At 46.9% G+C, this 27,784-nt stretch overlaps 1 protein-coding gene across 1 annotated transcript; it reads right to left on the bottom strand.

Moving 5' to 3' along the window:
- Positions 1 to 49: 49 nt before the first annotated feature.
- Exosc10 (exosome component 10) lies at positions 50 to 27,462 on the bottom strand. The gene is made up of 25 exons (XM_036178650.1): positions 27,303 to 27,462; positions 25,344 to 25,480; positions 22,404 to 22,527; positions 21,300 to 21,404; positions 20,860 to 21,025; positions 20,582 to 20,696; positions 19,658 to 19,733; positions 19,362 to 19,472; positions 18,643 to 18,786; positions 17,775 to 17,965; positions 17,054 to 17,210; positions 15,081 to 15,229; positions 14,894 to 14,944; positions 13,998 to 14,109; positions 11,084 to 11,134; positions 10,864 to 10,942; positions 10,663 to 10,769; positions 8,614 to 8,709; positions 8,365 to 8,439; positions 6,066 to 6,153; positions 4,420 to 4,496; positions 2,730 to 2,901; positions 2,079 to 2,140; positions 1,110 to 1,186; positions 50 to 165 (listed from the first exon to the last, which is right to left on the bottom strand). Exons 1-25 carry the CDS (start codon positions 27,411 to 27,413, stop codon positions 135 to 137), a joined length of 2,664 nt encoding a protein of 887 aa, XP_036034543.1. The 5' UTR covers positions 27,414 to 27,462; the 3' UTR covers positions 50 to 134.
- Between the last annotated feature and the right edge of the window lie 322 nt (positions 27,463 to 27,784).

Genomic DNA, 27,784 nt, shown 5'->3' with positions numbered 1-27,784 from the left:
CCCCCCCAAACCAATAATAAACAAACAAACAAACACAGCCAGAACCAGCTTTCTTCCAGTAGGAATGAATTTTAATGACTTTAAAATGGGTTTGTACAAAGTAGCACTGCCCGCAGTCCCAGGAGTCTCCAACACTATCTCTTTGGCCAGTTGTGCCGGAAGCCTCTGCAGAGATAGAGGAGAACCAGGGTCACTTCTTTGGGTTTAGTAACACATAGCAAGGGAGGGCTGAGCAGGAGAGCAGCATGAGGCCTGTGCTTGGGCGCTGGTTTATATGGGGTCTGTGGCAGCAAGCCTGTTCTGCTTCACGTGTGAGAACCTGACCTCAAGTTCATGCTACAAAAACACTCACCAGTGATGATCCACTTGCTAATTTCTCTTATCCCTAAGAAACAAGTTGGTGTGGGAAAAATTCCAACCCATGTGCTCTGAGTAAGGGCACCCAGTGAGAAACCACAGTGTAAGAAAGACGGCGGTGGTGACACACGCCTTTAATCCCAGCACTCGGGAGGCAGAGCCAGGCAGCTCTCTGTGAGTTTGAGGCCAGCCTGGTCTACAGAGTGAGTTCCAAGACAGGCTTCAAAAGCTACAGAGAAACTCTGTCTCAAAAAAACACAAACAGAAAAGAAAGGAAAATGGGAAAAAGATGGGATCTGAGGTCTGGGATGCAGGACATCATCATGGTCATGTAAGTGTGAACTTGACAGGAAGCAGGTCATATCTATCCCTGCTTTCTGGGTAACAGAGAGGTCTTGATGTAGTGGGTAGCTGTTCTATGTCCTTGAAGTTCATGCCCCTGGGGCGTGGCCTCATGGACCCTCAAGAGATGCACTAGGACTCTTCTCTTTGCTCCCTCATGGACTTGGACGCAGGACTGACTGAGAAGGCTGGACCACATGAGACTGTGTGCCCCAGCATTCCAGAACCTGCCACAATTCTGTTCTGTACAGTGAGATTTTCTCCCTAATAAGATCCTCTGCCCATTAAGCAGACTCTGTAGATTTCTTGCTATATCTCGCTTCTGTCCTGCTGAAACCCTGGTACTGCACTCTACTGCTGTTCCCAGGGACAGTGGTTGGCTTTCCTGCTGGCCTGGCCATGCCACCTACCTGTCTGACTTCCCAGCAGGAAAGGACATACTTTTGTTTCCCACCAACTGTTTAAATTTTTTGGCTGCAACACATTTCTGAAAGAGAAGAATTATGTACTCTTAGACCATCCTCAACCACCAGGGAAGACACCTGAGCTTGGGCAGTCAGTTCTCACCCCAGCATGTGGCCTGACAGGCTGACTTGCCTGCTGCTTACTCTACTTCAAGTTCAGCCTGGCTAGCACAGACCTGATGTAGTCAGGAGTTACACACACAGCCCCTTCACTGTGTAGGGCAGCTCCTCAGGCCCCAGTGACAGACTGAACAACACCCTGTGTTGACACTGAACAACACCCTGTGCAGTGGCATGCCATGCCAGGCAGAGGCACACACCTGTTATCACAGCACTTGAGTGATGGAGGCACAAGGATTGTGAGTTCTAGGCCAGCCTGGGCTGTAAAGAAATACTCCATCTCAACAAAAAACAAAACACACTCTCCCCACCCCCACCAAAAAAGAAACCTGTACTAGTTAAATCGCTGACCCAGGAGCCGGCAGGATGACTCAGCAGATGAAGCACTTGCCATCAAAGCCAGGGGCCTGAGCTGGAGCCCTGGAGCCTGATGTGGAAGGCCAGAACTCTCAAAAGCTGTCCTCTGACTTTTTTGCACTGTTACATGTTAACAATAAATTTTTAAAAAATGTCTGTGGGCCAGGCGGTGGCTGCACATGCCTGTAATCCCAGCACTCGGGAGGCAGAGGCAGGTGGATCTCTGTGAGTTCGAGGCCAGCCTGGGCTACAGAGTGAGTTCCAGGAAAGGCTCAAAGCTACACAGAGCAACCCTGTCTCGAAAAACCGTGGAAACAACTGGCAACAGTGTCTACACTTGAGAAGAAATGAGGTGAGAAAGGGTACAAAAGCTTCCCAATGGTCACAGGAGCCAAGGAGGAGGACACTGCAGGCCCCAGGTGCTGTCTGTAGCCTTACCTTGCCAGAAGGTGCCGGTTTATTTGGGTCAAACTGGGGGGAGGGCTTGGATGTGCTGTCCCCTGAAAGTGAGAAGAGAATGGGCAGTGAGCACTCACAAAGGCACACAGCCAGGGCTCTGAGCTTCAGGCAGCGTGTGGTCAGCCCTGCCGCCACCCTTCCTGTGCTCCAGGAGCTGCCGTCCGTCCGTCCGTCCGTCCAGAGACTATGCCATCCACAGGTCTCTTCCCAGGTTAGGAAGGGCAGGTCCATCTTCAGCATCAATAAGATCTCAGCATAATATGGGCTGAGGCAACACTCCAGACAGCATTCAGTGTGTGGACTTTCCAGTCCTGCTTTCTCCCTTTCCAAGCTTTAGAGGCTGCTACAGTGTTATGCACACCCTTCACAGCACAGAGACCTAGGCTAAGGGGTCACAAGAGGTCACTCTGTGGGCTTTGTGAATAGTGCCTTCAACCCAGTCTTGATCCTGTGGATGTGGGTGGGAACCTAATGAGATCTGCTTCAAGGAGAGCAGTAGGCTTCTCTGTGAGCCACTGCTTGTCCTGTGTCCTGAGCAGGGCTCTCTGAGGGAAGCTACTCCCTGCACTCTGTAGTCCCTCCCACCTCAAATGGTCCTAGGTCTCCTTGGTGTGTCCTCCCTGTCCTTACCAGCAAAGGCCCTGAAGTCTGACTGGCTGTAGTCATAAGGACTGAAATCTTTTCCTGGGGGATCAGGATCCTTGGGTTTCTTGGAGCTTTTTAATCGTTTCTTCTCCTGCTTTTGTTCTGTGGTCCTCAGGTCACTGGCGGCTCTCTCTCTCTTCTTAGTAGCATTTTCTAGCTGCGAGGTGAGGACAAGCAGGGAGGGAAGCATGAGAATGTACGAGCAGAGCTCCTGTGCTTCCACATCATCTGCAACTCTGTGAGGTACCTCAGGCCAGCCCCAAGTCTAAATGTGAGATTCACTCCTGTTTCACTTACAGTTCATACACACAGCCTACAGGCCATTCCATGCAACTTGAAGGAACTTGGTGCAGCATGCAATTTTCTACTTGTGGTATTGTGTCAGCACTTAGAAAAGTTTTGGAAAGTAGGCATTTCAGATTTTGGGTATCTGAGTGGGATGCTCAACCTGTACTAGCTGGGGACTCAAGCTGCTTCAGCGGCAGGTATGGAGATGAGACTAGAATTTAGGGACAATCATACTTAGCTAGTATTAGCTGGAGCAAGTTCATAACTGACAATGTTACCAGGTCACCTAAGGTAGAAGCTAAGGATGGAATTCTAGCCAGGCGGTGGGGGCGCACTCCTTTAATCCCAGCAGAGGCAGAGGCAGAGGCAGAGGCAGAGGCAGAGGCAGAGGCAGAGGCAGAGGCAGAGGCAGAGGCAGGCGGATCTCTGAGTTCCAGAACAGCCAAGGCTACACAGAGAAACCCCATCTTGAAACAAAAAACAAACACAAAGAATGGAATTCTAGAATGGTCTGGGTGTGGTAAAAACAAAGAGGTCTCATGAGGCACAGTGGTGCACGCACCTTTGAGTGTAGATGTAACCGTCTTGTTAAATAAGAAACACAGAGCCAAACACAGAGTTAATAGCCAAGAGGTCAGAGCAATAGCTGAGAGCTGAAAACCTTACCCTTCACTGCCGCTGCTGTCTTTCCTCTCCACAAGAGAGCTACTTCCTGTGTCCTGTCTTTTATATAGACTTTCTGTTCTGCCTTCTCATTGGTTGTAAACCCAACCACATGACCTCCTCATCACTGCCTGTCTGTACAGACCTCCAGGTCTTCTATGGTTGGTATTGAGATTAAAAGTGTGTGTCTCCGTGCTGGCTGTATCCTTGAACACACAGAGATCCTGCCTAGCTCTGCCTCCCAAGATTAAAGGTGTGCAAGCACCACAGCCCAGCTTCTGTTGTAGCTTGCTCTGACCACAAGGCAACTTTATTAATGTACAAATAAAATCATATTTCAGTACAAATAGAGTATCACCATATCTGAGTTCTGCACTCCAGAGGCAGAGGCAGGCGGATCTCTGAGTTCAAGGCCAGCCTGGGCTACAGATGAATTCTAGGACAGAGAAACCCTGTCTCAGGGAGTTGTGGAATGGGGCTGGAGACGACAAGGACAGCCACCCAAGCCCCTCCCTCAGGGAAGAACAAAGAGGTTTCTCTAGGGTAGACTGGGGACAGCAATGTCTCTGTGCTTTGTCCTCTGCCAGCCCAGTGCTGGGGGTGGGGGTGGGGGAAGACTATTCAAAAGCTGGGATGTAGAGTGAGCCCTCCGACAACAGACCAGGAAACCTCTGAACATGAGCAGGGGCCTTCATTTCTGAAAAGGGAGAAAGGGAGCACTTACCGCAGCCTGCTGCCGCACTGGGATGGCCTGCTCCAGGGAAGCCGCTCCAGACTCTTCCTTTGCCTGTTTCCGGGCGGCTGCACGAGAACCATTTGTGAACTTCCTGCCATCTGTCCACCCAACCTGGGCACAAGGGCCAGCACTGCTGCCCTCCCTCCACCTATCCATTGGACTCAGCTCAGTGCTCTCTGGCCTTCCCTACAGGCACTAATCTAACGTAACCCTGCCTGTGCCTCTCAGGAAGCCAGGCCAAGTACCTAGCAGCTTCCCTGACACTTAGCATCAGTGGCCATGAGTTGGGGCTCCTTTTAAAGATGGCCTTTTCTCCCAGCCAGCAACCCAATCTTCCTAACTGCTCAGAACTAACCCTCGGCCACCCGTACCTTCCTTTCCCATGCCTCAGCTTAAGTGCTGGTTCTAAGAAAGGGTGCGTCTGGTTCTGACAGCGAACCCGTCAGCTGTTACTGGTGTGTCTCCTCAGGCTTTCTGTGGCCCTCTCTCCTTTGTGTCAGCTGGATACCTTGACTCAGAGCCAGCCAGTCCTCACGGAGGGACTGCCTGCTTACCTACCATCTTCCCCGGGTACTCTGGGCAGTCCTGCCTTGTCATTCTATTGCCATGCCAGCCAGCTACCACGTGGGACCTTGGACTCTGCTTCAGTCCCTCTCCCCCAGGACCCGTGCCAGCCTCTGTCACTTCAGGTGACCTAGGTTGCCTCTTTTCACCAGCATCCACACAGCTGCATTCTTTACCTCTTCCCTCTCTACACACCCCTGCTTCACAGGGCAGAGCACATAGGCAGTGACCATGTGCCATCCCCAGTAGACGCTGAACTCCACGAGGCTGGGGCTGGGCCTGTTCTGCCCACTGCCCTGTCTGTCAGTGAGGGCTTGGATCCCTACTAGACACCTGTCAGTCAACGTCCTCAACCAGAGTGACATGCTAGGGCTGTCTCTTCAAAGACTGTTGTGGAATTTAGCAGAGCCGCTGTATCTGGGGCAGAGGGTAAAATGACTAGTTGTTTCCTAAAAGTATTTTGACCCTGAAGAATCATTGTGGTAAACAGAGAAGAACCTTGTGGAACCAGTGGTTGTTTTCTGTGATTTGTGGAATTATTTTTCTGAAGGGGCGTTGCAGCCTTCATGTCATTTTGATCACAAATCATCCCTGGCACATCTGAGGCTCTTGGTTATCATGTATTGCAAATGATACCCAATAAAGGACTAAAGTTGCCCAGTGGTGGTGGTGCACATCTTTAATCTTGGCACTGTGAGTTTGAGGCTAGCCTGGTCTACAGAGTGAGTACCAGGACAGCCAGGGCTACAATGGCTACACACAAAAACCCTGTCTCAAAAAGTTTAAAAAAAAAAAAAAAAAAGGACTAAAGTTGTGAGGGCATGTGATGCTTTTCTTTAGAGAGACATATAGATTAGATTCGGGGCCTGGTATGAGGAAACACTTCACCTAAAACCAGCTCTGTGTAACAATCAGTAAACACGGCTGTTGGAGGTTCAGTTCATCAGAGACTGGACCTTCCTGTTGCCACATAGGCCTTAAAATTTCATCTTGGAGTGATCTCTTTGAGTGACCTACGCAACACAACACCCTGACAAAAGACCCCGAATTTACAAGGATTTGAACACTACCTGTCTGCTCAGCTGCCTTCTTCGAGGTTGCTTCTTTAGGTTCTTTCTGGACCTGGACCTGGCTGGCCAGCTTCCAGCGGTTGCTGATCTATAATGAAAACAGACAATGACAGAAACAAAGACAAAACCAAAAAACTCTGCCTAAACTAAGCTACTCAGGAGTGCCTACTCATTAGAGGCAACTGAGGGGTGCTAACTTAACAATGATCCTCACTCTAAGCCACACACCCCGAATCTAAAGACACCACCTTTTGCTTATTAAGCAGGACAAATAAGCAGGCTTATTAAGGAGGACAAAACATAGCTGAACCCCAGGCACGAGGCTGTATGTGCTCACACCAGACACCTCATTCAATCTAGTCCACTTGCCCAGCGGCCCAGTTAGTAAACAAAGCCGGGCTCAAGTCGGGTCTCTCCTCCTGGTCCTGTTTCCTTTTCTGCCCCACTCTAGCTGTGACCTTGGCCCACATCTAGGTGACCCAAATGAGCACAGGGGTACAGAAAGTGGAAGGCTTTGCCACAGGGGCAAGAGATAAAGAAAAGGCCACCCACTTTGTCCTGAGTCAAGGCTAACTTCAAAGGTTTTATGTGACCAATGACAACCTTCGACTCATCTTCTTTGCCTCCATTGCCCCAGTACTGGGTTTGCAGTTGCACATTACAGACTCCATATTTCTAGTCCCCCACCCTCATTTTTTTTGGAGGGTGGAGAGAGGGTCTCCTGATATAGCCCTGACTTGTCTGGAACCTGCTATGTAGACCAGGCCAACCCTGAACTCAGAGATCGACCTGCTTCTGCCTCTGAAATGCTAGGATTAAAGATGTAGCACTATGCCCAGCCTGTTTTGTTTTTTTTTTTTTTTTCTCCCTGGTTTGGGTCTCAACCCAGGGCCTTATGCTTGCTAAGAGAGTTCACTATCACTGAGCCAAGCCTTCAAATCCAGGACTTCCCATTCCTTCTTTTCTAGTTTTAATGTTGTTGTTATTATTTTAAGGCAGAACCTCATCATGTAGTTCTGGCTCCCCTAGAGCTTGATATGTAAACTAGGCTGGACTCAGAAGCAGAGAGAACTGCCTGCCTCTGCTTTTCATGTGCTGAGATTAAAGGTACACACCATCACACCAAGCCATCTGGCTGTTTTCATTAAAATTTATTCCCTTATTGTGTGTATGTGTGTGCGTACCACTGTGCATGTGGGAGGTCAAAACACAACTTGGAGTCAGTTTTCTCCTTCCACCATGTAGGTTCCTAGGATTTAACTCAGCTTTTCAGGCATGGTGGTAGGCTCATTTACCCACTGAGCCATCTTGCTGGCCCTGGCACTTCCCATTCCTAAAAGTAGCAGGCTAAGCCCCTTAACGCAGGACTGAAGCCTGTCAGAGTGCTGTCCAGTACAGGGATGTGCTGTTGGGTGTCATCAGAGCACATCCTTCCTACAGGGCAAGAGGTGGTTTTGAATCAACATGCTGCCTCCCAGACAGAGTGGACCTTCTTGTCTATAGTATAAGGCAGTGCCTCTTCAGATTCAAGCTGGTCCCGTTAAGGGCCTTGAAGCAACATACACATGTACAAGTTTTATAAACTATATTATTTATGTACTTTATTACATATAAATTACTCCATTAGAAAAACACAAAACAGTTTTGTTATTTTTTTTTTTTCTGTCCAGTGCTGGATTTGAACCTAGGCTATTTGTTTTGTTTTGTTTTTTTGTTTTTTGGAGACAGGGTTTCTCTGTAGCTTTGGAGGCTGTCCTGGAACTCACTCTGTAGACCAGGCTGGCCTTGAACTCACAGAGATCCATCTGCCTCTGCCTCCCAAGTGTTGGGATTACAGGCGTGCGCCACCACCGCCCAGCTCCTAGGCTGTTTTATAAATTAGACAAACATCCTATTTTGATATGCCCATGAACATGAACCTGTTTTTTTTTTTTTTTTTAATTTTTAAGGCAGGGCCTCATAGACCCCAGATTATCCTAAAACACACTAGGTAGCTTTAGATGACTTTGAACTTCTGATCCTCCTGCTGTCCCTCCCATGTGCTGAGATTACAGGTGCACATCTCCTCGCCAGCTTTATGTGGTGCTGGGGATCAAGCCAGGCAAGCATGCTACTCCCGAGCTCTGTCCCCAGCCCCAAACCTTTGTTACACAGATTCCCAATGAAGCATGCTTGGACGGACAGGGCCTCTCCTCGGTCCTCAGTGGCTCACAAAGGATTGGAAGCCTGCCTGAGATGGGAGCCGCCCTCACAGGAGCCTCTTGACAGCTACTGCTCCAAAGCCCGAGAAGCTACTTACTTCATAGATTTTCGAAGAAGGATCAAACTTCGCTGCTTGAGAGATGTGGGCCTTGTGTTCCAGAGAGGGCAGGAACTGCAGAAGGGAAACAGTCACTACAATGCCGAGAGTCAGAGGCACTACTGTTGCCAGTGTGGACACCACGGACGACCGGCTGGGCTTGGGCTCGCCGTCCAGTCCTGCTCCTCCCGGGGAAAGGACGCGTGGCTGCACAACTCCCTGCCGGCCTGGCGCAGCTGCACTACTCACCATCCTAAATGGGTTTTCAAAGGACTCCATTATGTTCTGGGCTTTCTTCTGTGAAACCGTCAATGGAGTCTTTCCACTTTCCTCAGCACTAGGCTCCTGCAAGGACAGATCAAGACCCATCCCTTCTCACCACGATCATGCTGTGCATCAGGACGGGCCCACAACAGGGAGGATTAACTTCCTGAACTGATGAATTCTTTGTTTTTTTTTAGCTATGTAGACCAGGCTGGCTTCAAACTCACAGGGCTCCCCCTGCTTCTGGACTAAAGGCGTGAGCTGATACACACTTCAAGTGATCTAATGAATTCTTCTTGCCTTCACAGCTTCCAAGGCCTGTTGTTTTTTCACCATCTTCTGCTCCTGGAGAGCCTTACCACTGAGACGGGAAAGGCAGGGATAAAACACACGTCTATCTGGCCCAAGAGCTTGAGGTCTTAACTAACACATGAACGTGGAATGTAACATTATAGATTTTGACAGAGAACCAATGAACACATACAACAGAACGTAGCTTCAAACTGGATTCACAAGCTTGGCTTCTGTCTTAAAGTTATGTTTGCTTCTAACACAGCACAGAGATAGTGCAGCCTTCTGCGGACTAAACATGGAGCTCTTATATCAGTGTAGCCTCAAGGCCAGGAACACTAGCTAGGAGTGGGCACATGCTTGGAATCCATGTACTGGAAGGCCGAGGCAGGAGAAACGCAAATGATTTTTTTTTATATTTTTGGTTGTGGGCCTAGCCTTTCACAGCTGAGCCATCTCTCCAGCCCGCAAATGAATTTTTAAAAAAAATTTTATATGAGGGGTTGCGGATTTAGCTCAGTGGTAGAGAGCACTTGCCTAGCAAGCACAAAGCCCTGGGTTCGGTCCTCAGCTCTGAAAAAAAAAAAAAAAAGACAAAATAAAAAATTTTATGAGTGAGCACTTTGTTTGCATGTATGTATGTATGTATGTATGTATGTATGTATGTATGTATGTATGTATGTGTACCACATGTGTGCCTGTGCTGATGGAGGTCAGAAAGTGTTGCATCCCCTGAATTGCAGCTAAAGATGACTGTGAGATACCATGTGGGCATTGGGAATCAAACGCAGGTCCTCTGCAAGAGCAACATCGAGAACTGCAAGTCTGAGGCCACCCTGGGCTACAGAATGAGATCCTGATTAAAAAGAAAAAGGGAAAGGAAAGGGAGTCTCTGTCCATGTATCTGGTTGCTGAATCACACCAGATTCTGTCAGCCTGTGGCTAGCAAAGACCCCTTGACCTTCTTCATGAATCACCTCAGTCAAGACCTAATCTAAAAATTTTTTTTCAAGACAGTTTCTCTGTGTATCCCTGGCTGTTCTGGAACTCACTCTGTAGACCAGGAGAACTCCGAGATCCTGAGGCCAGTCTCAGACTCCTGTTTGCTGAGATTAAAGATGAACACCACCACTGCTGGCTTCTTTTTTTTTTTTTTTTTTTAAAAAGAGACTTGTTGGGCAGTGGTGGCACACATCTTTATTCCAGCACTTGGGAGGCAGAGGCAGGTGGATCTCAGTGAGTTCGAAGCCAGCCTGGTCTACAAAGCAAGTTGCAGGACAGCCTGGACTATTACTCAGAGAAACCCTGTCTTAGAAAAAAAAAAACAACAACAAAAAACAAGATTTTATCTATGTGTATGAGTGTTTTGCCCGTGTGTATATATGTGTATCATGTGTGTGCCAAATGCCTACACAGGTCAGGAGGTGTCAGATCTTCTGGAACTGGAACTACAGACAGCAGTGAGCCATCATGTGGGTACTTGGATTGAACTCAGGTCCTCTGTAAGAGCAGCCAGTGTACATCACCTCAGAGCCATTGCTCCAGCCCTCCTCTAGGGTTTCTTCACATACAGTGCTCATGAGACACTCCTCACTTCTTAGACAGCTCGCCTGTCCATGCCCTTCTCTAGCTTTACCCTGGCACTGGTCTTCCATGTACATACACCCTCCAGGCAGACGGCCCGAGTGAGAAGACTGCCCGACCCCGGGCCCGGCTCAGCTGGGTGATGCTCTTGCTACTCACACTGAACAGAGTGATGGCTGCCGTCGCGAGAAGGCATCTGGCATCGAAAGAGGTTTCTTCTTTGCCCTCAGCAAAGAGGCTCGGCTGCTTCTGAAGTGGCACAGACCCTAGACACACACAAGTCAGCAAGGTCAAGACATTTGGTCTGGGTCCAGGAAACTGCTTCTATCGCTCTGGAAGTTCAGAGGGCCTCCATCTTACCATCGGTTGGGGTGATCGGGTAGTTATCTGGAGGGGCGTGGGAACAGTCATGGGGTCCAAAGAGATCATTCTCCAATCTCTGTATCAAAGAGAAATCAGCAGACCACATGTAAAACTCATAAGCCAGCCAGGAGTTCTTGGCCAGTGGAAGAGCACTGACCTGTCAGGGACTGTGGTCTCCACCCCTCCCACAGGTGAGACAGCAGCTGTGACACTGTACCTCGGCGCTCGGCAGTGGTCCGCTCTTCCTCACTCCAGCTGCAGTTTCAGACTAAGGAGGAAAGAAGAGCAGGGCCGGGGATGTAGTTCAGTTGGCAGAGTGTTTGCCTACCATGCTGGGAGCCCTGGGTTTGACTCCCCAGTGGGTGCGATTGCACATGCCTATAATTCCAGTACTCCAGAGATGGGAGCAGGAGGATCAGAAGTTCAAGGCCATCCTGGGTTACTTGAGACTCTGTCTCAAAAAACAAACAAACAAACAAACAAAGAAACCGAGGAAAGCTGTGTAAAGTCAAGGACACAAGCTTACTAAGCAGACTGTACTCTTCCATGAGTCTGTCTCCCAAGGGCCAAGAGATAATCTTTCACCCTTCACCCCTTTCAGCACCTAGCACTGACAATTATGTTATGCTTAGGCTATCTAGTCAGAAGGTGGCATGATGCAATAGCTTCCAGCGAGCCTGGAGGAGACTTCTCAGGCAGCCAGCATGCTTTCCACTTATATGAACCAGAAAACTAAGGCAGCCTTTTTGTATGTGTAAGTGTGGTGCTGGGATACCCAGGGCCTCACACAAGAGAGGCAAACACCATACCTGAGAGGTATTACTTACTACTCAGTCCCAGAAGAACATTTTTTTTTTTCTTCCCCCAAGACAGAATTTCTCTGTATAGCCCTGGCTGTCTTGGAACTTGCTCTGGACCAGGCTGGCCTCAAACTCATAGAAATCCACCTTCCTCTCTCTGCCTCTCAAGTGCTGGGATTAAAGGTGTGCCCCACCACTGCAGAAGGACATCTTTTTTGTTGTTATTTTTTTCAAGACCAGAGTTTCTCTGTGTACAGTCCTGGCTGTTCTGGAACCCGCTTTGTAGACCAGACTGGCCTCCAACTCACTGAGATCCACCTGCCTCTGTCTCCCAAGTGCTGGGATTAAAGGTGTGTGCCACCATGGTCTGCCTGCAGAAGGATATCTTAACATGACAGCTGCAATTCACTTTCTTCTTTTATTTTAAATCTCTTGGGTTAATAATCTTTCAAAAGATGAAAAATGGATTCATCACATATTTATACCAAGTCAACACATTCAAAGTTGTCCTAAGAAAGGTGGATGTGGTGGTGTAAGTCTAATCCTAGTTACTTGGGAGGCTGAGGCAGGGAGATTGAAAGTTTCAGCCTGCCTGGGCTATAGGGTCACACAGCGGAGCTCAAGGTTGGCCTAGAAGACCTTGTGTGGTAAGACCCTATCTCAAAAGGAAAGAAAAGAATTAAAGCAATACTCCAAAAAGAAACCATGTAAGTTGAATTGTAACAAGTTTTATTACCTATGTAGAGCACAGACATTCCCACAAAGACACATGTCTGTATTTCTTCTTTGTTTTTATTACATTCATTCATTCACTCATTCATTCAAGCATGGCAAACAGGCCAGAGAATAACTTAAAGGTGCTGATTCTTTCCTTCAACAATAGGACCTGGGAATTGAACTCAGGTCACCACACTGGTGGCAAGCACCTTCTTATTTTGACAATTCTTTGTTTTTTCTTTTGGCTTTTCGAGACAAGGTTTCTCTGTGTAGCCCTGGCCGTCCTGGAACTCACTCTGTAGATCAGGCTGGCTTCAAACTTGGGAGTTTCACCAGCCTCTGCCTCCCAAGTGCTGGGATCACAGGCATGCACCACCACCACCACCTGGTGATAGCTCAGGCTAGCCTCAAACTCAATAGATAGCTGAGGATAACCTTGAACTCCTGACCCTCCTGCCTCTACATGCAGGTGCTAGGATTATAGGTGTGCACCGCACACCCAGCTATGCCTCTCTTTTCTGTGGGATGTCCCACTTCCATCCATGTTTGTGCATACTTTAGTATTTACTTCACAAAAATTGACTTTCCTGAATTCCCATTCTACCCATGATTCTCCTCCTTCCCTTTGACTTTTGAGTTTGTGCTCCTGGATCCTGCCTCTCCCATCAGCAAATCTAACTGCTGTCCAGGTGGATAGCTCCTCTACAGTGCTCAGGCTCAGCAGTAACCGACAGCACTTTCTGACCTAAACACCAGGAGCCTTCCCTATCAGCTGCTTCCACAGTGGTCCAAACATGTGCACTCAGGCTTCAGATCTGGGCTTCCCTGACAGTTCTCCGTACTAGGATCCCTACTCCAACTCATTCCATAGACAAAAACCAGATTAACTGCTTAACACAACCATTAAATAGCCCCATTATTTGTTATCAAATTATCAAAAAGGCCATATAAAGGATATAATATAAAGGATAAGGCTTGGTTTATGACTGTCATAAATTAGTGCAGTTGCTTGTGAGAGGGCTCTTGCTGCCAAGTATGACAACCTGAGTTTGATCCCCAAGACTCCTACAAGTGTGTACTCTGGCCCAGGCAAGTGACTGTGCTATACACATGCCTACATTCATATACAGAAATACATAGAAATTTAATTAAAGCTGAGTGTTGGTGGCACACACCTTTAATCCTAGTACTCAGGAGGCAGAGGCAGGTGGATCTCTGTGAGTTCGAGGACAGCCTGGTTTACAAAGTAGGTTCCAAACCAGCCAAGACTGTTACACAGAGAAACCCCGTCTTGAAAAACCAAAATAAATAAATAAATAAAAAATAAAATAAAATAAAATAAAAATGCATGGGCTTGGGTAATAATTCAGCAGAAGAGTACTTGTGTAGCATGGGGAGACCTGGGCTTGAACACTAGCATCAAAAAATAAAACCATACCTCAAACCCCAAACCCCAAACCAGTAACACAAAAGCAGCTCAATTGAACAGAATAGTGGCTTTCCAAGCCATCATTACTCCTCAGGGTGGTTTGAGCAGGAGAGCAGCTCAGGGCTTTAGGAGGCCACAGGAGGAAAGTGCTGAAGACTGGGCCCGCTGGATGAAACACTGCATACCTTGAGCAGGGGCATCTCTCGAGCCTGCTGGATTAAAAGATGCATCTCATTGATCTGCTGCCGAACAAGAGGTGGTACTGGGTTGCAGCAAGCTATTATGCCTTGAGGCTCCCTGAAAACAAGGACAAAAACTCAGCTCATCATGGAGATACAGCCCTTCAAGGCTTCCTCACAGCAATGGCTAGGCAGGCCAGGCTGTGGCTTGGTTAGCAGAGTGCTTGCTTAGCATGCTCAAAGCCTTGGGTTCTAGCCCCAGCACACTATCAACTAAGCATGGAGGTACAGGTCTAAGTCCAGCAACTGTGAAGAACAAGTAGGAGGATCAGAAGTTCACGGTAGTGAGTTCCAGGCCAGCCTTGGTCATGGAGTTAGGACCCCTCGACCTTGCCCCCTAACCCCTACACAAAGGCCACAGGTCTTAAAAGATTACATCATCAGCCCAGGCCAGCCACCTGCACATGTGACCTTTAAGGAACCAACTCTTGGCCCACTCCTCTAGTTGTCTGACAAATTGTGAGTGCTGAAGACAAGCCTCAAGAAAAGCTGATTTCCACTTCTTAATCCTGTTTATGCTCCAATTATTACAACAACATTCTTACAAATCTCAAGGCTTTAATTTAGAGAAATAGACAGAAGAAAGAATGTGGGTTAGTTCTCCTCTCTAAGGAACTGCAGCAGGCTTGGGACTAGCCATGAAAATATGCCAGTTCAGAAGTTTTAGTTCTTACCCAGGAGCCCTCAGGCAAGGACTGTGGCTCTCTGGGCCCTGCCACCTTCAAGCTTGGGGTACTAACCTCTATGAGTACAGCCTCAGGCAGCCGCAATCAGAATGCCCGGCTGTGAAGGGCTGAGAGCGACTGAGAAGAGAGAGCATGTCACTCAGCTCTGAGACTTACTTAGGCAGTTCCTCAGCTATCTTTAGCATCATGTGATTAGGTAGAACATATCTGGAACAAAACACAGAATGAGATCACATTATGTTCAACTAGTGAGGTCCACTAGATGCTATAATGAATGACTGTAGCCAGCCTTCACATCAGACCCACTGGGCCCATAAGCATTATAGGAACCCCAACCCCTTACCCGTAGCTCTCATCCTCCCTGCGAGCTGTCTTATCCCTCCAGGCAAACAGCAGCTGAAAGGCAGCCAGCTGCTGTGAGTTCAGATGCTTCTTCTGCTTGCGATACAGCTCGAGGTAGGACTCGTCCGTAAAGATAGGCTTGACGAATTTCTGCAAAACATTAGAGAATATTCAAGATCAATGAGTATGGAGGAGCACTTGCCCAACATGCATGAAGCTCAGGTTTATTTTCAGCACAGTAAAAAAGAACATCAATGGAATAAAAATTGTGCCCTGGGCTCTTGAAAAATGTTTGGCTCTTGCTTAAGGGACAAAGGAAAAGCTGGGTTTGGTGGTTCACTTGAGAAGCTAACACAGGAGGACTGCAAGCGAAGAGGCCAGCCGGGTTACCTAAGGAGACCTTGTCTTAAAAATGGAAACAGAGCCAGGCTGTGGTGGCGCACGCCTTTAAATCCCAGAGCTAGGGAGGCTGAGGCAGGTGGATCTCTATGAGTTTGAAATCAGCCTGGTCTACAGAGCAGAGTTCTAGGACATCCAGGGCTGTGCAGAGAAATCCTGCCCTGAAACAAAACACCAAAAACCAAACAAAGCACTTGAAACAAAGGCTGGATATAGAGTTCAGTGGGAAAGTGCTTGCTTAGCCTGTGTGAGGTTCTGGACTGCATTCTTATCCCTGCAAGGAAAACCAAACAAAAACAAAATGCAAAGGAAACCCAGCAAGTTTGCTGTGGCAGCACACACACTGAAAATTCTGGATAAGGATGAAACCAAACGTCATGAGCATTCCATACTTTTATGGAACTGCAACGCTGAAACATCAAAAATTCACATCATTCAATCAATAAATGGGCTAGTGAACTGATGAAAGTTCTCAAAAGAAAGAGAAATAGCTAGTAAATGTTTGAAAAAGTGTTCAACATTCTTCCCCATCAGAAAAATGCAAATTATTTTTTATTTTATCTTATTTTATTTTTTTGGAGCTGAGGATCGAACCCAGGGCCTTGCGATTGTTAGGCAAGCCCTCTACTACAGAGCTAAATCCCCAACCCCTATTTTTCATTTTATGTTTGGGTATTTTGCCTGCATGCGCACCTTGTGTGTTACTAGTGTCCACAGACGACCTATAGACAGTTGTGACCTATCATGTGGGTGCTGGAAATTGAACCAGGGTCCTCTGGCAGAGTAACAAGTACCCCTCACCCCCTACCCCCCAGAGTCTCACTCTATAGCCCTGGCTCTCTTGGAATTCACTATGTGGACATGGCTGGCTTTGAACTTATGATGATCTATTTGCCTCTGCCTCTGTATAATGGGATTAAAGGGAATTAAAGGCACCCACCACAATGCAAGCACTAGTTTGTTTTTTTAAATGGGGTTCTGGTCACCCTGTCTCAGCCTCAGAATGAAATTTTATTCAGCCAGTTAAAACAAGCTAGATTCTGGATAGGAACTGAAAGCTCTCCCGAATATGCAGAACCTAGGTTTATATGGTATGTGCAGGTCATCAAAGCAGAAAGTGACCATCAGAGGGGAGAAAGAGAGTTTGAGGAGGGGGACACAGACAGGCAGCACTACTTTTTTTTGAGACAGGGTTTCTCTGTGAACTCTGGATCCTGGAACTCTTGTACAGATCAGCAGGCTGGCCTACAGAGATCCTCCTGCCTTTGCCTCCCAAGTGCTGGGATTAAAAGCATGTGCCACCATCACCTGGCTTTCTTTTGTGTGCACTGGTGTTTCACTTGCATATATGTCTGGGTGAGGGAGTCAGATCCCCTGAAATTGGAGCTATAGACAGTTGCGAACTGCTGTGTGGGTGCTGGAAATTGAACCCTCATCTTCCAGGAGAGCAGACAGTATTCTTTACCACTGAGCCATCTCTCTGCCCCAAGAGCCATTAAAAAACGCAATAAACAGAACTTAGTCAGAAACAGAGCCTGAGTGCTGGGGGTCTGTGTAGCTTTGGTGATGTGGTACCTTGAGGCAGATGTCCCTGCTCCGCTGCCACACCACCTGCAACTGGACAGGTTGGTCATTGCCTCTCTCCCACAGCTCCAGCCTCATTCGGTCATAGATGTACAGCAGGTAATGGGTGTCATCCCGGGCGTAGTTTAGCATCTCCTCTGGCAGAGGGCTAGAGTTGCAAGAGACACAGCTTCAGTGACTGTCCCAGGGATAGACATCTGAGCTGTCCATGTGCAGATTCCTTCCTTCCCCAGACTATGACACATGGACACTTACTGCATCTCCGGATGACAAACCATTATGTAACACCAGGTGTTGAGGCAGAGTGATGCTAAGGTTAAAATTTGGGTGCTATGGTCCTGGAGTGACCTGTAGCTCCACCTGCTTGTCCTTACTTTTTCTGTGCTTTCTTACCTCAGCTATGACTTAAGACTGCTGTGTGCATGACCAAGATGGCATCCCTGTAGCACTTGGCCTTGTGCTGGGAGGAGGCTGAGGGCTTGAAAAGGAAGTGGTTTTAAATATTACTAATGTGTTTTTCAGAATAGGGTTTCTCTGGATGTCTAGAACTCACTCTGTAGACCAGGCTGGCCTTGAGCTCACAGAGATCCACCTGCTTCTGCCTCCCGAGTGATAGGATTAAAGGTGTGAGCCACTATGCCTGGCACTGACTTCCAAGTCACCAGATTCTTTCCTGCACCCACACATCTCCGCCATCAGCAGGCAGACTGACCGTATCCTCCAATCTGCCAGCTGATACTGCTTGTTTGACTCAACACCACAGTAGAGTCTCAGCAGGTGGTCAAGTGAGTGTCGAGCCAGGTTGAGAAGCCGTGCTGCCTGGTGTGTGTCAAACATGTTCACTACATAGAGCCCAAAGTCTTTCTGTAGCCACTCGATGTCAGAGTCAGCACCATGGAAGACCTGAAAACAAAATCAAGGCCATGCAGTTCACAGCAGCACCAGGTGTCCGTCTCCTTACTTAGCCCTGCCTTTGGGCTATCAGAACACAGGTAGGAACTGTACCCTGGGATTTGCATATGCTAGGGAAGCACCTTACCACTGGATTACATCCTCAACCCAGGGTGTGTGTAAGTTGTCTGTTTCTCCAGACAGGGTTTCTCTGTATAGCCCTGGCTGTCCTGGAACTCACTCTGTAGATCAGGCTGGCCTTGAATTCAGAGATCCTCCTGCCTCTGCCTCCTGAGTATTAGGATTACAGGCATGCACCACCACTGCCAGGCAGTGTGTGTGGTTTTAAGTGCTTCTTTTAACTTAGGCCACAGACACTTTTGGGGCTTGTAACCGTATACTGTTAAGGGCTGCAACTGCTTTTGGGCCATGGAATAGGTTAGTAGCCCTATTAGCTCCAAATGTGTCCTTAAGTTTAAGCAAGCTACTTGACTAGGCTCATCGAAACAGTCACTAACATGATTTATGTCTCTGGATAGCAACAAGCTACATGGTAAAGGCGTCTATGGGCCTAACTAAGCAGTCAGGTCTGCGGAACCTCAGGGTAGGAGATGGCATGGCTGAAAGAACCAGAAGGTACTCTGAAAAGCACTGCAATCCCACCTCAGGCCAGAGCCAGGATTGCTGACCTTAGTGATGGCTGGGTCTGTGAGACTCTCATTGAGAATGTACAGGTCACTGCGCAGCTCTAGGGTGTCAACGATGAAGTCTTCTGTTCGGGTGGAAATTTGCATCAGGCAGGTCAGTCCTAGGAAGCTTCTGTACGAGTGATGCTGAACCACACAGACAGGGAGTTTAGGGGAAAGGTTAGTAGGTATTCCTTCACCTTTTTTAAAATTCTGGGGATGAAACTGAAGAATCCTGCCCTGAGCTGTACCCACAACCCTCCTCTACCAGTTTTTAAAAGTTAGCTATAGAAAGAAGTTACATGACTAATTTTCAGGAAAAACATTTTTTAAAGACAGAAGGATGGGTTTGATTTTGAGGCTAGCCTGGGCAACACAATAAGTTGTTTTTTTTTTGCCCCTCCCCCCCATTTTTTTTTTTTTTTTTTTTTTTTTAATTTTTCGAGACAGGGTTTCTCTGTGTAGCTTTGCGCCTTTTTCCTGGAACTCACTTGGTAGCCCAGGCTGGCCTGGAACTCACAGAGATCCAGCTGCCTCTGCCTCCCAAGTGCTGGGATTAAAGGCGTGCGCCACCACCGCCTGGCTAACACAGTAAGTTTAAAGCCAGCCTGGCCTATAGTGCAATACTTGTCTCAGGCCTCTGAACATAAAGAACAAAAGAGATTAAATTTAGGCTAACTTTAGGAAAATGAAGATTTCACTCAAGGTCAATTACAAGGTACCTCTAGGTCCACTGCAAACTCCTGACAACCCAGGAGCTTTTCGTTCAGCTCCACGAGTTGGTCCAGGGAGGATACAAAGTGGCAGGGTGTCTCTTCCACAGGTCTGTACAACTGGACCAAGAAAGGAGCGTGTTACAGACCAACCCAACAAGGTACAAGATGAACTCTTAAGTCCAAGGGATGACCCCACACCACAGCCTCCCAAAGCTACTGCAGGAAGACTGTACCAAACCAACCAATGCTCTGCCCTTGCCGGCTCCTGGATGCTGGCTTTGAGACCGAGGCTGGGCACTAACCTGGGGCTGCGGCTTCTGAAGCACCGACTCGGGCGGAGTAAAGTGATCAAGTTCATACTGATAAGGATGCGCAAACCTGAGTGAACACGACACAAGTCTTCAGATGAGTGCCATCACTCAAACACACACAGCTGCTCAGATGTAGTGTGTGCAGACACATGTGTAGGCTGGGCTGGGGCTTGGTTGTTATAGTGCTTGTCCAGCACAAATGAAGCCCTGGGATCCAGCCTCAGTACCAGATAAACCTGAGGATGAGGGCTCACATCTATAATCTCATCATCTGGGAGGTGAAGGCAGGAGGATCAGAAGTTCAGGGTCACCCTTGATGATATACAAGTTTGAGGCTAGCCTGAGACATGTGAGACCATGTCTTACATGCCCTACCCCCAACAACAAAAACTTAGGAAGGATTACACAGGCTGATGCTCACTGGCAGCATTTGTACTAAAAGCAGACTAATGGAGAAGAACAGCACGGCTCCTGTGCAAGGGTGACTTGCAAACTTGAGATGGCTCAGAGTGTGTGTGTGCGCGCGCATGCACACATGTACACACTCACACACAAATGTGTATCTTAAAAAAAAAAAAAGGCAGCCGGGCAGTGGTGGTGAATGCCTTTAATCCCAGCACTCAGGTGGCAGAGCCAGGCGGATCTCTGTGAGTTCAAGGACAACCTGGTCTATAGAGTGAGATCCAGGATGGACACCAAAACTACACAGAGAAACCCTGTCCATCCCCCACCCCCCAAAAAAGGGCAAAAGGCATGAAGGACTAGGTATGGTACAGGCACCTGTAATCTCAGTACTGTGAGGAGAAAGCTGAGTTCAAGGTCAGCCTGAATCATATGAGACCCTGTCTCCAGACAAACAAATGAAACCAGTGAGATAGAAAGGCGGAGGAGAGAAGCCCAGACCCAGGCACTTACATGTCCTGTTCAACCTGCTGGGTCCTCTGCTGATGGATAAAATCTGCCAGGGCAGGGGGGACATCCAGGTCCTCAGGACGATCCTGTGGACGTTCCCGCCTTTCTTTTGAGAGAGCTGGAGACCCGAGCAGTGACAAACATCATCGCACAGGAGGCACACACCTCTATGCCTTCCAGTTTAGGAGGAGGAGGAAAGGAAGGTGGAGGGAAAACTCTACCTCTTCCTACATTTTGTGTCAAAAGGAAGGACTCAAAGGCAGCGACACTGCACCACTTACCCTGAGGGAGGGGCTTCCGAGCATTGGGCTTGACAAAGATTTTAGGGAGAAATGGTGTATTGGAATTATCAATCTTCTCTCGAAACCTGAGCTGGGGCCGGAGGATGTTTTTTGCATGTAGCAGTCGGAAAGTCTCAGATTTTGCTTTTTTCCCATATTCTCCTGCCTATAGCCAACACATAAGGAGCAATTAAACACAGGAACTTGATGAAGGAGGAAAAGGAATTCCAACTTGTCTTCTGAAGAGAAAACATCCCAACAACCACACATTTGCCATGTTACTGCAAGTGAGGTTCCAGTGACTCATGTGTGCTTGTGAAACCATGTGAAAGCGGAAGTACCCAGCTTCGTACAGCATATCACAACAGAAATACAAATTAAAATGAGACAGGCCTGGAAAACCCAATTAGGGGCTCTATTCAGTCTGCAGAGGTGCTCACCTTCCGGTTCCAACTCGACACTATTGTTTTGGGGACCTGCATTCCAGCAGGGAGGACGGGCTGTTGATGCTTATTCACACCCGATGCTTCATCCAGTAATATACCCTAAGAGGAGACAAGGCATTGGGACAGGATCTTCCTTTCACAGACTTAATTACCCGACATTTTCAAGCAATACATTCACAGAATTATGTGGTTAATACATACATGAAAGAGAAGGTAAATGTATGTATCAAAATATTACTTGTATGCTGTACATATGTAGAATTTTAACTTAATTTAATAAATTTAATAATAAAGTAAACATTTAATAATATATTTAATAAATTAATAAATAAAATTAAAAATTTAAATTTTTATAAAGGATTTATTCATTTTTATTTTATGTGCATCAGTGTTTTGCCTGCCTGTTTGTCTGTTGAGGATGTCAGAGCCCCTGGAGCTGGCATTATAGACAGTTGTGAGATACCATGTGGGTGCCAAGAATTGAATCCAGGTCTTGTGAAGGAGCAGCCACTGCTCTGAACTGCTGAGCCATCTCTACAGAGCTGAAAAATTTTTAATTTTTTGAAAAACATGGATGGGGGCTGGCTCTTGCTGAGGACTGGTATTTTACCCTCAATACCTATGTTAGGTGGCTCACAATTATCTGTAAGTCCAGTTCCAGTGGGCCCCAAGGCCTCTTGCCTCCAGGTACACATACTCATACACATAATTAATAATAATAATAAATCAATCTGTCTGTCTGTTTATCTATCTATCTATCTAGATATATGGAGAGAGATACAGAGAGATAGGGTCTTACTATGTAGACTAGGTTGGCCTAGAACTTATAGAGATCGATCGATCTATCTATCTATCTATCTATCTATCAATCTAAACACAGAGCGAGAGATAGGATCTTATTATGTAGACTAGGTTGGCCTAGAACTCACAGAGATCTACCTATCTTTGCTTCCATAGTGCTGGGATTATAAGCATGGCCACTACGCCTGGTTAAACTTCCTACCTTCTCATTTTCTATAATGCCGGAGTTCCTCCTTGCATTTTCATATTTGAGTTTTATAATTGTTAGTTCACTTATGTGGACAGGGAAACACTCACCACTCTCTCCAAAATCACATCGTTGGTATCAACTAGTAAATCGAACTTGTCTTCCAATTCAGTCACTTTACTTCGATCTTTGATGTTGCTGCGGCACCCATGGTACTGCATTACCCTACTCATGCTAAAGAAGGAAAGCTGAGGTCAGAGCACACACCTTTATTCCACTAATCTACAATCTAGAAAAACTCAAGGGCTTGGCTCCAGGGTTCCCAGCAGTACAGATGAAATTAATGAAATGTACATTCTCACAGCAACCTTTAAGAGACAAGACCCAAAGCCAGGTCTGGTGGTGTAGGCCTCTGATACTGGCTTCATGCAAGGCAGAGGCAGGAGGCTTGAACATTCAAGGCCTGGGTACAGTGAGTTTGGAGCCAACCTGGGCAATTTAATGAGTGAGACTTTTTCTCAATAAAATAAAATAACAGCTTCAAGAGAGTTTCTCCCAACAATTAATAGATGGGAAAAGTGTAGCCCTGGCTGTCCTACTCGCTCTATAGACCAGGCTGGCCTTGAATTCACAGATCCACCTACTTCTGCCTCCCAAGTGCAGGATGAAAGGTATGAGCCACCACATCCAGCAAAATACTTTAAAAATTAAAATTCAATTATAAAAAAGGTATTTACTGTGTATACGTGTGAGTTCCGTACAGCCTGAGGACAAATTAAAGGATGGATTCTATGCTTCTACATGGGAGTCTCAGGGCTCAAACTCAGGTCAGCAGGGGCCTTTCACCCGCCCAGACATCTTGCTGGCCACTGATTTTTTTTTTTAGACAGGGTTTCTTTCTTTAACAGCTCTGGCTATCCTAGAACTCGATTTGTAGGACAGGCTGGCCTAACACACAGTGATCTAACTCCCTCTGCCTCCCGAGTACTAGGATTAAAGACCACCATGCCCGGATTGCTCATTCATTCATTCATTCATTCATTTATTTATTTATTTATTTATTCACATATGTATGTATGTATGTATGTATGTATGTATGTATGTATGTATGTATGTTTTTCAAGACAAGGTTTCTCTGTGTAATAGCTCTGGCTATTCTGGAACTCACTTTGTAGACCAGGCTGGCCTAGAACTCACAGAGATCTGCCTGCCTCTGCCTCCCGAGTACTGGGACTAAGGGCGGGCGCCATCACACCTAGCTAATTTATTTTTAACAATCATAGATCATGCTAGGTGTGATGGTTCACATTTATAATTCCAGTACTCAGGAAGCAGAGGAAGGCTGATCTTTAAGAATTCAAGGCAACTCAAATGGCTGAAAGACATTTAAGGAAATGCTCAACATCCTTAATCATCAGAGAAATGCAAATCAAACCGACTCTGAGTTACCACCTGTCAGAATGGCTATGATCAAAAACACTAATGACAGTCTATGGTGGAGAGGATGCAGAGCAAAGGGAACACTCCTCCACTGTTAGTGGGAGTGCAAACTTGTAAAACCACTGTGGAAATCAGTATGGCGGTTTCTCAGAAAATTGAGAATCCATCTACCTCAAGACCCAGCCATACCACTCTTGGGCATATAACTAAGGAATGCTCAATCATACCACAAAGATACATGCTCAACTATGTCTATAGCAGCATTATTCATAATAGCCTGAACCTGGAAACAATCTAGATGCCAGTCAATTGAAGAATGGATTAAGAAAATGTGATACATCTACACAATGGAGTACTTACTACTCAGCAGAGAAAAACAATGACAGCATGAAATTTGCAGGCAAATGATGGAACTAGAAAATATCATCCTGAGTGAGGTAACCCAGACTCAGAAGGACAAACATGGTATGTACTCACTCATAAGTGGATACTAGATATAAAGCAAAGAACAATCAGATTGCAACCCACAGGTCCAGGGAGGCTATCTAGCAGGGGGGACCCTAGGATTACTGTGGCTGAAAATGAATTTTGGTTTTACTCAATCACTGGGCAAGCTTCAGTGAAGCATTTCACTATTAGGATAAGAATTTGTACTGTATCACGCTGAAATAGGAAAAAAATAATAAAAAAAAAAAGGGAAAAAACAAAACAAAACAAAAAAGAATTCAAGGCAAAGGTGGATCTCTGTGAGTTCAAGGCCAGCCTGGTCTACAGAGCGAGATCTAGGGCAGGCACCAAAACTATACAGAATTCAAGGCTAAACCAGGCGGTGGTGGTGCATGCCTTTAATCCCAGCACTACGGAGGCAGAGGCAGGCAGATCTCTATGAGATTGAGGCCAGCCTGGGCTACAGAGTGAGTTCCAGGAAAGGCTCCAAAGCTACAAAGAAAAACCCTGTCTCAAACCCTCTCCCCACAAAAAAGAATTCAAGGCTAGGTGGGTGGTAATGGTGCACATCTTTGGTCCCAGCACTCAAGGGGCAGAGGCAGGAGGATCTCCATGAGTTCGAGGCCAGCCTGGTCTACAAAATGAGTTCCAGGACAGCCAGGAGTATTACACAGAGAAACCTTGTCTCAAAAAACCAAAAAAAAAAAACCAAAAAAAAAAAAAAAAACCAAAAAAAAAAAAAAAAAAGAACTGAAGGCTAGCTTCATTAACACATTAAGTGCCAGGCCAACCAGGGCTCTCACGGGCCATGTGTGGTGATACTGTGTACCCTAAAAAAATTTGCCTGAAGATCAGAGGACAGAACAAGCCACTAGATTAAACACAGAAGCCAGGCAGTAGTGGCACACACCTTTAATCCTAGAGCTTGAGATCTCATGCCTCTGCTTGGGAAGCACACATGCCTTATATACCTTTATCCACTCAGCCATCACTTCCTGGTATTAAAGGCATATGCTACCACTTTGTTGGTTGGTATGGGGTTCAGAACTAGGGATGCCATCATGCTTATTATGCCCCTACCACTGAGGTATGGGACTCTTAGGAAAAAAGATCTTTCTTCTCATTTTTTTCAGTCAACATAATAAACAATATGTACTACTTACCACTGAAGCAACCTGTCTCCTTGTGTTTCACAAAATGCCTGGAAGGCAGGAAAACTGCGGTAAAAATCATACTCATCACCAAATTGTGGCAGGCCTCCAGATGCCTTGGTAACTGCCACTACTGACCCAAGGGCAAACTGAAAATCCAGAGAAAAAGATACATTTTAAACATGGATTCCTATTCACTCAGCAAAAATTAAAAAAAATAAAAAAATGAAAGATTTTAAAGATAGATATCCCTGGAAGCTAGAGATGGCTCAGTGTTTAGTTTTTGGTGCCTGTCCTGGATCTCGCTCTGTAGTCCAGGCTTAAGAGTGCTTAGCACTTGCTGCTCTTACAAAGGATACAGGGCTGCTCTCAACCACCTGCAACTCTAGATCCAGGAGATCCAGTGCTCTCTTTTGGACTCTATGAGTACCAGCAAATATTCAGCATGCATTTTCTCTCTCTCTTTTGGACTCTATGGATACCAGCAAATATTCGGCATGCATTTTCTCTCTCTCTCTCTTTTAGACTCTATGGGTACCAGCAAATATTCGGCATGCATTTTCTCTCTCTCTCTCTTTTAGACTCTATGGGTACCAGCAAATATTCGGCATGCATTCTCTCTCTGTCTCTCTCTCTGTCTTACACACACACACACACACACACACACACACACACACACACACACAAATAAAAACAAAGGATGTATTTCAGGCTGACTTACAACTCACTATGGAGCCAAGGATGGCCTTGAACTTCTAATCCTCTGGCTTCTACCCCCTCTTATAGGCATGGGTCACATCTGTTCATGCTGGTTGGGGATCAAATCGTGACAGACAAGCATTCTACCAACTAAGCCATATCTCCAGTCCTGTCAGTTTTTTTGTTTGTTTGTTTTAGACACAGAATATCTTATATAGGCTAGGCTAGCCTCCACCACCTGTAGCCTGAAAATGACCCTGAATTTCTGATCCTCCTGTCTCTACCTCCTGAGTGTTGGAATTATAGGTGTGTAAAACCATTTACAGTTTATGTAGTGCTAAGGATGAAACCCCAGGCTAGGCAGCCACCCTTCCAACTACAATTTCTAATATGAATAAGGTTTATATGGTCTGGGTTTTAGTCTTGGTTCTGAAACTATGAACTGTGATTTGAATAATGTTATTTTGTTTATACCGACCTTAGTTTATACCTCTGAAAAATGGGCATAGTAAAAGGTACCTACTCATTAGTTATTGGGAGGATTAAATGAACCACTAAAATCACTTACAACATTGACTGGTACAAGTATGCTATTATTTGAGTCCTATAATAACTCACTGTATTTGTATTTTTGTGTCCTTTTTTTTTTTTTTTTTTTTTTTTTGAGCTGAGGATCTAACTAAATCCACAATCTCTTTTTGCAGTTTTGATGCACATTCGTTAACACCACTCAGGTTAGACACTTCAGATGACCGTTTTATAACCAGTGGTTTAGGTAGACTGTTGTGAAGTAATGGGGAACAATCTGAAGTGGCTGTCACTGATAAAGGATGAGTGTTCATGTTAACGGCTAGTGAACACAGAATTTACAGGAATCCTCTATGCTCTTCTCAAGGATGTACTGATGAACGCGCTTTGGCACTTCCAGAGACTCGACGGCAACTGACAAGTGTCATTCAACCCAAGAACTGAGATCACAGACATCAGTGGGAGTGCCATGGGCTCCCCAGCTGCTGGGCAGGGGGAGGGTGCGCCACGTGGATGACAAGGACGCCCCTCGGAGGGCGCGGACACGGCTTTACACGCAGAGCGGCACGCGCTCACACCGGAAGCGCGGCGCCCTCCGTTCCAGGTCCGCGGCAGCTACTCCCGCTGCGCGCCGAGAAGCCGCCGTGGAGGGCGCCGGAAGCCCGCAGTGCCTGCTCCACAGCCCCAGACCCGTTTCCGGCCAGAACAGGGGGCTCCTGGGGTGCCAAGGGCCCGTGGACTCACTTTCACGAAGCTGTCTGCGTCGGGGAAGCCAGGCAGCACCATCTCCTCGTCAGGCTTGGTCGCGCTGGTCACTGGCGCGGCCTGAGGCTCCCGCGGACTGGGAGGCGCCATCTTTCCGTCCTAGGGCGGCTCTTCTCGCGAGACTGTTCCGGCGGACTGAGGCGGGCCCAGCGCGCGTGCGCACCGTTGTCTCCCATGCCCCCAGGCTTGTAGCTAGTTGACGGACTTGCTCACAATCAAGAAATTTAGGCTTTTGATTTGATACTGTAGCATCCTAACAAACCTGTGGTCTAGAGTGTGAACTGGAGGATACAGTTTTTGTTTTTTCTTTTTCGAGACCGGGATGGTGTAGCCCTGGTTATCCTGGAACTAGCTCTGTAGACCAGGCTGGCCGCGATCTTGGAGATCCGCCTATCTCTGCCTCCCAAGTGCTGGGATCAAAAAGGCATATGCCACCACTGCCAGCTGATGACAGTTTTAAT

This window comes from Onychomys torridus, chromosome 2, assembly GCF_903995425.1.
Source record: "Onychomys torridus chromosome 2, mOncTor1.1, whole genome shotgun sequence".
NCBI lineage: Eukaryota > Metazoa > Chordata > Mammalia > Rodentia > Cricetidae > Onychomys > Onychomys torridus.
Note: the sequence above shows the minus strand (reverse complement) of the source record. Positions and strands in the feature narration are given on the sequence as shown.

Coding starts and splice junctions, on each gene's coding strand:
- Exosc10 (XM_036178650.1), bottom strand. CDS start 27,413: ATGGCGCCTCCCAGTCCGCGGGAGCCTCAGGCCGCGCCAGTGACCAGC. Junction 21,405..22,403: donor ATGTGATTTTGGAGAGAGTG/GTGAGTGTTTCC, acceptor GTCTCCTCTTAG/GGTATATTACTGGATGAAGC. Junction 2,141..2,729: donor AGACTTCAGGGCCTTTGCTG/GTAAGGACAGGG, acceptor TCTCACTTTCAG/GGGACAGCACATCCAAGCCC.